Here is an 11,050-nt window from a genome sequence, read left to right on the forward strand (position 1 = left end):
GGGTGGGTGGGTTGGAGGTGGGGAGAGAGAAGAGAAAGAGAAAATCCCAAGCAGGTTCTGCACTGTCAGCACGGTATCAAAACCACCTGCTCAGAGTTAGAGGGCTTTTGGCAGCTACCTAGCTAAAACAGGACTCAGTCTTTCAAGAGAAGTTGACTGTTGTTCTAGTAGCACTTTGGTCTATGGACCAAGACAGAGCATCCTGCCAATCTGGGAGGAAGAAGCTAGCCCCGGGACACCCACCACAGTGCTCACAAAGTGAGCCACAGCACTCACTGCTACCGCAAGGACGCAGCCAGGACACGGGGGGTCTGGTGTCTTATGCAGTGGGGAGCAGTGTGAGCAGGACCAGGAAAGGGACGGATGTTGCTGCTACACTCAGACTCAAGCACGGTCGGGGGATCGTTGCTGGGATAAAGCATGGGCAGTGTGGGTTCTGGGTTGTGGTCACCCATGGGGGGTTTCTGTCCAGGCCCGATGCTACGTATCTTATGTACAAGTGCTATACGTGACGGGCTGAACAGTGCTCCCCAATTCACGCGTTGAAGTCGTATGCCCCAGTGCCTAAGAATGTGATAGTGTCTGGAGATGGGCCTTTCAAGAGGTGATTAAGTTAAAATGAGATCATTAGGGTGGCCCTCGTCCAGTGTGGTGTCCTCACAAGAGGACACAGGCAGAGGGAAGACCATGTTGAGGACACAGGGAGAAGGCAGGCATCTGCAAACCAACCCTCAGGAGAAACCAACCCTATGGGCACCTTGATCTCTGACTTTGAGCCTCCAGAACATTCAGAAATACATTTCCATTGTTTAACCCCCCACTCTGTGGTTCTCTGCTATAGGAGCCCAAGCACACTAAGACCTACATCATCTTGTCTGAGCCTCCTTGCTTCCCACTGAAGAGACGAGGGAGCTGGATTCAGGGACTAAGGAAGTGGCTGGCAATACTTCCAGGGCCCTCCCACACTGCATAGCAGACAGTGCCTCAGGGTGAAATGGGGTGAGTGGGACCTCACGGCCATGAGCACTGGCCACAACCATGGTGGGGGTGTGTGTGAGAGGAGCTCAGAGACCAGGTCACAGTTTGGCGGCCCTGCTCCCAAGGCCCCATTCTCTTTTGCTGAGGGCCCCCTCCGGACTGCCCGGCCCAGCTCTCAGAGGGGAAGGACAGCACGTGTTGGCGTAGCCTTACCTTGTCATATCTGAGGGCCTGCACAATCTGGGGGATGTAGAATAGGATGGCATCCTGCAAAGGAGGAGGACGAGTGATTATGACCTCCAAGAAGGGAAGAAAATTCCTCACCTCTAGGAATGTGAGAACAAACGCAACACAGATGACTGTCCCAGGGCCCTACTCCAACCTGGAACAGCCCTGCTGTCACTCAGCCCGTGGAACACCACCATCTCACTGGAGATCACAGAGGACTGAGAACTGGGGAAAGCCCAGAGGGTGGCAAGGAAAATGACCAACGATTTGATGAGGGAGAAAAAGCAAAAGGAACAAGGCTCCTATGCCTGCGACGACAGGCGAAGGGCCTGCCCGTGTATGTTCCCTGTTGGGGGCCTGCTTGGGGACAAGGGCTGAGGTTCTAGCAGACCCCTGTGCTGGGGCCTCCACGAGTCAGCTACCAAACCCATCACTGTGGCTGTCATATGGCATCCCCGTGCTTCCCAACAGCCCACAGCTGGAACCAAACTCAAATTCAACTTCCTTCTGTAACTCAAACACCAAATTAAAATTAAAAAACAAGTAATACCAATAAGCATATCTGAGTCAAAACTAAATCTGTCTTCTATGACTGCCTGGACAGAAACAGGGGATGAAGACATGCTCTAAGAAGGACCAATGTTTCATCAGGCCTACATCAAGTTGGAGATAAAGCCTGTCCTCCCTGTCTCCACCTAAACAGTCCCAGGTAGTCCCACCGAGGTTGACTCAGGCAAGACGTGGGCTCACCGGTGGGAAGGACCGCAGGACTTTCACCCCGTACTGGGCCGTGAGAGGGTGTGGAGGGTACATGCTGGAGAAGTAGGAGAGGCCCGTGGGCGGGTCTGCGGGTGCCCAGCACAGCACGTGGCTGAGCTCAGGTGCGTCAGCATCGATGGTGTGCCAGGTGACCAGGAACTAGGAAGGAAGCAGGGAGATGGTCTGGCGCAGGGAGTCCCCAAGGCCCCTCTGGAAATACCCAGCCCCACCCCATATCTCAGGGACGCCCCCAGAAATAATGATAAAGCATTTATAATAATGTGGGGAAATGCTTCTCACACATTATGTGAAGTAGCATAATTTCAACTAGGGTGAAGTATGTTCAATTTTTTTCTACTGCAAGCATAATAAACGCCTCATTTGAGAAGTAGAAAACACAGGAAATTAGAAAAATCATTCTACCACTGAGGCTGCCAGGTTTTTGTCACACTTCTACGTTCTGGGTGTTTCTGGAAGCAGTTCTGTTTTTGAGCAGTTTGAGCCCAGGCCTCAGCACATGCTACACTACCTTGATAGCTTCAGGGATGTCACTAACAGCTCCTGGGTCCAACCGAACGAGACGGGTCACTTCGTTGCCGATGGCTTCTGTGTTCTTAAACCTATGGCACGCAGAGGGCATGAGGAGATGGCCTCTCCTGCCTCCACGGAACAGGGGGTGGAAGGAGCCCTGAACTGGAGGGATGCAGATTAATGCCAAGTGACCCCTAAACACTATACTACTAACATGTTGGTAACTCTGAATATGAGTGTTTACAATAAACAGCACTATGACTGGCTATGACAAAATGCCAGAACTATCTCAAACAGGAATTATTCTATACTCCCCATTCAAAAGATATCCCTTTATAGTTTTTGCCTTCAGAATGCCCCCTTGCCCTGGCCCCCAAAGCAGCCTGTCCATGGCATGGTGAGCCCACAGGCCAGAAGGTACATCCATAGGTGGGAGGGTGGATGCAAGTTTTCAAGGGTCATGACCCCAGGCTAACACAAGGTAGACTTTCCATGAACACTGCCAGGCTGTGATCCTGATCCAGAGGACTGGATTAGAACCAGAAGGAGGAGGCAGTGAGTAGGCAAGTGTGGGCTCAAGAGGAAGAAATGTCCACTCCTGGATGTGGGGTAGATGCACTCTCCCTGGTGGGATTTAACACAGGGGCCTGGGAGGCCCCTCTCAGCTACCATTGGTCTAAGAGTTTTGTCCTTGGCAAAGCTACCAGGGGAGAGTTCATAGGACACTCAGTTGCTGGCCACCTCCTGTGAGTAGCTTGCTGAAGACCTCTGGGAACAAACCCAAAGGCTCCCCAGGTATCCGTCCTTGTAGTGAGAGCCTCCATGTGCTTCCTTTTTTCCTTGCATATGACCCTGAATGTGCTCTGATGTTTCCTGCTTGGGCTCTGGGATACTGGGTCACCCCATGCAGGAGTCTGTGCTATGTAACTACTGCACAGAGAGATTGGGTCAAATTCCAGGGCAGAGAACCAGACCTCTAAGATTGCTTCCCCAACCATCCTTCATCCTTGGCAGTGACCACATCATGTTCCTCCCCACTCAGGTGCCCTTGTACTGGACTTTTGGCAAGGCCCTCATCAGACAGGTGTGACTAGGGCCCACCTGGCTGGCAGCTGCACGGCTAGGTAAGGAGAGATGCTCCAGGCAAGGTTAACATTATCTTTCCACTGCTTCTCACTCAGACTGATGTACTTGGACCTCCAGTTGGCCACGCTGTTCTCTCCAGCCTGGTCCAGCTCCAACTCTGGGGCCGACAGTGGGTTGTACCATGTGATGAGACGCTCAATCTCAGTGGCCTGGTGAGATGAGACATTGATATGCCTTCTGCATGCACCCATGTGCCACACTGCTCCTGTCCTCAGTGCCGTGGGCATATGGCAGGTGTCACCTTACCAGCAGGGACAGCAGCAGTGTCCTGCGCTTCATGTAGTACTTGTGCAGCTGGGAGCCGCGGTTGGTCTTCTTGGACATGCCTGTGCAGGAAAGAGAAGGCACAAGTGTGGTCTTCAGAGTTCACTGACCCACTCTTCACTTCTAGAACCCAGAAGAAGCTGTCTTTCAGCATTCTGCCCACTGTCTGAGCTGCCAGGATATGACTCAGACCCAAAGGACCTATCAGCAAACCTTTAACTGACCTGACTTCTTGGAGATGGTCGACATGCCACTGGACAGGGGGTAGGTGTTGATCCAGCCTTGAGTGGCCTGTTGCCGAGACCCGACCGCTATGTCCAGATTGCTCCGGGTGTCTTGGTTATCTGTGGGCAAACACATTATTGCTTCCAGAATGAGGCATGTGGGCTTTCACCAAGGCCAGGGAGGGAGAGACATGGTGTTGAAGAAACCATATGCAGAAAAAACCAACATCTGGAAAAGTTTTTGTTTTGTTTTTATTTTTTTAATATAATCCCTACGCCCAATGTGGGGCTTGAACTCATGACTCAAAAGTCACATGCTCTACTGACTGAGCTAGCCAGGTACTCCTAGGAAGTTCTTTTAACCATTCTACATGTAAAGCTTACTAAAATGTATTATGTTCCTCCTAGCTTTTAAAATAGAATAAAACGAATGTGAGTGGTGATCCTGATAAATTATGAACAGCTCTTTCATCTCTAGCAGCATGTTGCTTTTTAACATGGCAGGAACTCGGGACCCTTGCAGGCAGGCAAGAAGGGCTGTTGGCCCTGCTCTACATGGATCCAGGAAGTCGGTTCGGGAAATCACGGCTTGCTTTTTAGTTTTCCTTTATTTATTTTGAGAGAGAGAGAGAGAGAGAGAGAGAGATGAGGAGAAAGGCAGAGGGAGAGAAAGAGAATCTTAAGGAAGCTCTATGCTCAGTGTGGAGACTGATGTGGGGCTTAATCCCAAAGCCCTGGGATCATGACCTGAGCCAAAATCAAGAGTCAGATGCTCAAATGACTGAATCCCCAGGTGCCCCATCCCTTCCTTTTCCTACAGTCAGGTCGTCAGTGGTGGGTCTGTCTGCAGAAACTGCACTCCTCATCCCTAATTTGTGCTGTATATTCAGCTATGTGCTCAGAGAAAACAAGAACATGTTTCCTTGTGGAGGTTTGTGGTTGGTTACACCTCACCTTGTCTTTAACCTTATCCACCGTAGCTTGCTCCTATTCATCTTTGAAGACTCAGCTCAGATGTCACCTCTTCCAGAAAACTGTCCCTAGCTCCCCAACTCTGGCGGGCCAAGTGCCTGTCCTTGAGGGATGTTCCCATGACCCCTTCATGCTGACATTACCCACTGATTTGATGGTCTCTTATCAGATGGCACACAGGCCTTATCCCAGTATGGGCTTGTCAGATATACAGTGGGGGCTAGTGAACTGGGCTGGTACTGGGAGATGTTACATGGAATGGCTTCTGCTCAGGGCCTCCTGCACTCGTTCATGCTTGTCAGCGGGGACTGGAGACAAGTTGTGGCCAGGCAGGTTTTGGGCCTCTGGTGACTATGCAGCATGGCTAAGGCCAGCGCTCAGTAAGACCCTCACTATTCTGACCGGGTTCCTTCAGGGCTGCCCACTGCACACCACTGTCCCGCCAGCACCCATGTGTTGGCCCCAACACCTATGAGCAGCTGCACTGCTGACAACAATGCTCACCTGGGGGAACAAGCTGGCTGGCAGTCAGGTACTTCTTATCGGAGAACATGGCCGTCCAAAATTTAATCATTATGCTTATGTCTTCGCGTAGCCTCTTTTCTCCTTGAGTAGGGAACTTTGGGGGGCAACTTCAAACAACCACAAGAGGACAAGAGTTGAATGCCTGGAGTCTGGGACTAGAAGCCACGCATATTATAAAGCATGTGAGAGGTGATGTGAGTGGTCTCTTAATGACAAAAGATGAGCCCAGAGCTAGTCATCAGCAACAACCATCTCATTAATTCGCAAGGAAAAGCGTGCTGATTTTCTGAGCTCTCATGGCCGCCTCCACCACAATCCCAGCACCATCAACAGCCCTTGGCTGAATGGTGTGCTTGTGGTGGATCCTGCAACTGTAGCTGTCTCCATACAACACGACCTACACACTCGCAAAGCCCCAGGCAGCGGGTGACTGCAATTCTTTGAGCAGTAACCACTCATAGGAACTGGAAAGTTAAATGAATGCACAGTTGAGCCAGGGGAAAACGTGTACATCGCGTAGGGAGGCTAGCTGTAACTAAGTGCACACATAAAAATACGGCACAGGGCTGAAGATGTTCAAATCTTGGGCCATCAGAGCCGCTGAACAAGGAGGGTAGTGGATAAATCAGGCAAAACCATTTCTGCCGTGACTTCTGGAGATCTGGGACAACTGGGGGCACTGGGGGCAGTGGGCTGTCACTGCATACTGCGCATAGCACAGCTGGGGAGAGTACCTGAAGTAGTCAAAGGCAGTGGAGTAGATCTTCTCACGAAGCACGTTGCGAATGGTCGCGTTTGGGACCACATCGGCATGCAGAAGGGCCAGCCCCAGAGTCAGCAGTCTATGAGAGAACACCAGGGGCTGAGTCAGAATGCAGGCGGCCCAGGAACATCCCAGGGGCTCTAGCTCCTGTGCAAACCACTCGGCCCTCAGGCATGTCTCTGGATGACAGAGCTCTCAGGTGCCAGGACTGTGGTACCAGCCGGGCACCATTCAGGTTTATTGTACCAGAAATGTCTCAGGAAGGTTTTTTTTTAAACCTTTACTTTACTTGGGGGCAAATAAATAAGTTGTGTGTTCATCTGCTTTGGCTAGAAACTCGTCTATCTGCAAACTACTCCCTAAGCACGGTCACCTATAAGTACTACAAAGGTAGAACATTTAATTCAAACTAAAAGAAAAATATATTTACCAAGCACCTGGTTTCTACCAAGTCAGGGCTACTCAATGGGCATCTACAGATGGTGTTGGTCTTTGATGAGTTAGTACGAAACCAAGAGGGGGTTACCTGCTCATTTCTATCGCAATTTCACATTGTTATGATAGTCTAGTGTGAATCCTTTTCTAGTAATTCATTCTCATGCATTTTATAAAGGTACAGGTCTGTGATGGATGGGAAATGAGGGGAACAGAGTATTAGTTCTTCCCTGCAGTGGTCTGAGAAGCATGGTCCCAGGGGATATCCCCTGGTGTGGTTGATATTTTGCACAGATCTTCGCAAAAATCCACTTGGTGTAGTCAGCATGGTCAGAAGTTTTCCACAAACATTTCAGAGGAGTCAAGTGATGTGTGCCCTAAGTCACTGCCAGCCTCCCAGTCTGAGCTTATTATACCTGAATTCTGCCATATCACCTGTTTTTAAATCACCACTATGTCATCAAATTCCTTTTGCTGTTATCCACCCCCAAACAATTTGGAAAGGCTGCCTGACATTTGGCTGCCCAAGGTCCATGAGTGAACCACCTTCTTGAACATTCCCCTGCTGAGGACAGCACACTGGCTGACTTCCTCAGCCCTGGAAGGGCATGGCAGGCCAGGTCATTCCATTCAGGTCCCTTTCCCAGGGAAACTTGGTCAGTTTCTGGCAAAAAAAAAAAAAGACCAAGCATGGGAACCTCCTGTGGCCTACAGCACCAGCAACTCCCGACAGAAACATCCCCCACACCGTCCCTGCCACCATCACGGGAGGAGGAGGGAGGCTCTCACTTGAAGCGAGGCCCGATGGCTGCCACGTGCCGGTTCATGCTCCCCTTGGCCCCGCCGATGTTCAGGGACATGGAGCGCTGCAGCAAGCTGGAGAAGATCTCCACTTGGTCAGAGCTGCAGTACTTGGCGATCTCGAACCGCTGCACCAGGAACTGAGTGGGAAAGAGAACATGTCACTGTGCTCAAGCCTGGTCCACCTGCCCGCAGAGCCAGCACGGCCAGCTGAGGTGGGGCTCTGGGCCAACAGCAGGGTGTGTATGTGTCTCCTGGGAAGTGAAATGAGTCTGGCGGGGCCTGGGCAGAGGGCAGGAATAGCCATCCCATCTTCCCAGGTAAGGTCGTCTTAAACCTGGAGTCCCATGCTTACTGGGCTACTGGCCCCAGGGGAAGCCCCTGACCTCCAGCTAGGGCTGGGGAGCCTGGGGAAGCACTTACATCAATCCAAATGTAGTGGGGGGTCACTTCGGGGGCACAGGGTTTGGGCTGACTGGCTTCTGACGCTGCCAGGGGGTCTGCTTCCTTTATCTCCGCAGAAAACAGGCCGAACTTCTGTTCCACGGTCATCTGCCAGGCCCCTGCCATCTCCCGCATAAACTGCAGGTATGCAAAGACAGTTAGTGCCTCTGTGAAGCATAGAAAAGTACTTACTTACTGTTGTTTAATTGTAAAAGGACTATGTGCTCAATAAACAAAATTTACTATTATTTAAAAAAAAAATTTTTAATGTTTATTTATTTTTGAGAGATAGAGACAGAGCACGAGTGAGGGAGGAGCAGAGAGAGAAGAAGGCACAGAATCTGAAAGCAGGCTCCAGGCTCTGAGCTGTCAGCATAGAGCCTGATGCGGTGTTCGAACTCATGAACAGTGAGATCATGATCTGAGCTGAAGTCAGATGCTCAACCGACTGAGCCCCCCAGGGGCCCTTCAACGAACAAAATTTAGAAAACCAAAGAAAGCATGGAATAAAAAATAAAGATCACCTATGATCCAACTTCCCAGCCATTTTCTACCAAAAAGCCTTCTTGAAATATCAGTAGGTGTTATAGTGCTGCTTTGTGGTGTTAGCACACCTGGGACGTGCCTAGTGCCATGTGGACCCTCAACAGGCTCTGCCTGGTTGAATGTTCCTAACAATCCTGAAACCATCTATGGTTCCAGAGGTGAGCAGGGCCTTCAAGTTGGCAAAGGCAGGACTGGATTCTGGCTCTGGAGCCCAGTTCCTTTTTTCCACCCCACACAAACCCTGCACATCACTTTCATGCAGGTCCAGGGAATAACTACAGGAGCCAAACTGAGTCTGTAACTGCCACCTGTGGTTCTGCAGGGAAGCAGCCTCCTCTTTTGGCCTGACAATGTCAGGCAGCAACTTCCAGACCCGCTGCAAAGAGGTGGCAACTGAGGCTTGGTGCCCAGGGTAAACGCCCTGGCTCCCTGCCTAGTATCCAACCCCTCCTTCTTTATTATGGTTTTATTTAGAGAGGACAAGTGGCTGGTCACAGGTACCTTCACCCAGGCTTCTGCTGGTTAGGGCGGCCAATGGTTCTCCTTAGCACTAATCAGCAGGCTGGCATCAACTGAGTCAAGGTCAGGGCAGCCAATGTCCTCTACCATCCTTTTGCTTAGAGGCACAGACGCCATCTGGAGGTGAGGTGAGGACAAAGTCCACATGCTAACGGTGGCAGAGTCACAGACGTGAGCCAGGCTATCAATGAGATGCCTGTGACACCAGAAGGATAGCCCCTGGTGGTCAAGGCACTGTGCCCAGTTTCTGTTTCCTGCAGCCAAATGTAAGTCTTATGTTAGAGGGAAAAACCGCAGGGCTGCCAGGCCTGATGAGCACAGCCAAGACTGCACGCCCACTCATTTGTTGAACAAGCACGTCCTGGTTGCTGCCTCTGGGCCTGGTTGCTTCCCCTCCAGGCTCTGGGAATGGAGCAGTAAGACAAATATCCACTCGGTTTATAGCGGGCCACATATGGCAAGAGAAGATAGAGATATTAGACACTGATCAAAGCTAAGGGGGAAAAGAGAGCCATGAAAGGGATTGGAAGAGTGAATGGATGGATGTGTATTCTAGAACAGGGTAGGCAGGGGACAATTAAGACAAGGCCTGGAGGAGATGCAGGAGTGAGGCATGCAGCTGCCTGAAAAGAACACTGCAGGAGAGGGAACACTGCTCCCAGCCTAAAGCAGAAGCACGCCTGGAGGCCAGGGGCAGCACGGACCCCAGTGTGCCTACATCAGGGCAAATAAGGGGAGCAGAGGGGGACAAAGTCAAGGTGGCAGAGGGGCCTTGCAGATTATAGACACAGGTATGCCTTCTACTCTGAGTGGGCATGGGCAGCACTGGTAGGTCTAGAGCATAGGGGGGACCTAATATGACCCATATTTTACTCACTTACTCTGAGTGCATGTGGAGAAGGCAGGGAAGGCCTGGGTAGAAGCAGGGAGGCCAGAGGCTGCCCTAGTCCAGGGCAGATGAAGGATACAGCAGTTGGGATGCTGGGAAGTGGTCAGCTTCTGGGTATACTTTCAAAGTAAAAAGGTAAATCTGACAGGATTTGCTGCGGATCATTTGTGGTTAGTGCAAAAAGGGGTCAGGGATGGCAGTAGGGACTTTGACCAGAGGGAAGGACTATGTTGGCATTCACAGAGATTTGGAGGCAGATGGGTGGAGGTCAGTAAGGGTTAGCTCATTTGTTTTGAGTCATGCATTTGAGCACCATACCAAGGGATCAACATTCTTTCCAATCTTAGTGAGATAAGGGCCCCAGACTCTCCCAAGGAGGGTCTTCATGTTGGGATGAGCCCGACAAGCTCATACCCCTGAATGCAGAAGACACCAGGATTCCATCAGTGACTGTCTCTAAAGCTGGAGTTATGAACGATTTTTTTTCATTACTCTCATATCTTCCAACTTCCCTGTAACAAACATATGTTGCTTTTGTGACAGAAAAAATTAAAAACCAGAAGCCAACAATACAAAAGACACAGGAATAAAAGTTAAAAGTCTTTCCAAGATGTTCTGGGCCCGGACAATAGGTCCTTGAAGAGGCAGAGAGAGGGAGTGGAAGAAACAGATGGATTTCAGTCCCAAGTGAACAGTAAGAATGGTCTGGAGGATATAAAAAAGCATGCCTATCTGCTGGACTGCTGAGGAATGGCGGATGAGAAACCACAAAGAACTGATTTACAGAGACTTCACCAGGAAGCAGCAAGCTCCAGCAGCTCATGGGCCAGTGCTGGGTCTGGACACAGGTTGGGAGACAAGGCCTGCCAAAGGCCAAGAGACCTGAAGCCAGCAGAGTTCCTGGTGATGGCAGGGGCAGAGGAAACAGAGTCTAAAAGACCCCAAATGAAACAGCAATTTGCTTGACATAAAAGTCCTTCCATGACCCCTCTTCTAATTTTGATGGCAGTGGGTGGGGGAGGGGGG

The 11,050-nt window shown here is 50.7% G+C and overlaps 1 protein-coding gene across 1 annotated transcript in view; it reads right to left on the minus strand.

Moving 5' to 3' along the window:
- Positions 1-11,050, minus strand: part of PI4KA (phosphatidylinositol 4-kinase alpha) — a 120,372-nt gene that overhangs the window by 13,033 nt on the left and 96,289 nt on the right. Inside the window, exons 33-42 of the mRNA XM_077745944.1 lie at positions 8,050-8,208; positions 7,615-7,766; positions 6,362-6,469; positions 5,607-5,734; positions 4,131-4,250; positions 3,889-3,968; positions 3,598-3,791; positions 2,495-2,585; positions 1,957-2,124; positions 1,192-1,245 (exon numbers count right to left, since the gene is read on the minus strand). Coding sequence (XP_077602070.1) covers positions 1,192-1,245; positions 1,957-2,124; positions 2,495-2,585; positions 3,598-3,791; positions 3,889-3,968; positions 4,131-4,250; positions 5,607-5,734; positions 6,362-6,469; positions 7,615-7,766; positions 8,050-8,208 — 1,254 coding nt within the window. The remainder of the gene's footprint in view (positions 1-1,191; positions 1,246-1,956; positions 2,125-2,494; positions 2,586-3,597; positions 3,792-3,888; positions 3,969-4,130; positions 4,251-5,606; positions 5,735-6,361; positions 6,470-7,614; positions 7,767-8,049; positions 8,209-11,050) is intronic.

Source organism: Crocuta crocuta, unplaced genomic scaffold (assembly GCF_008692635.1).
Source record: "Crocuta crocuta isolate KB4526 unplaced genomic scaffold, BGI_CrCroc_1.0 scaffold344, whole genome shotgun sequence".
In the NCBI taxonomy this organism is placed as follows: Eukaryota; Metazoa; Chordata; class Mammalia; order Carnivora; family Hyaenidae; genus Crocuta; species Crocuta crocuta.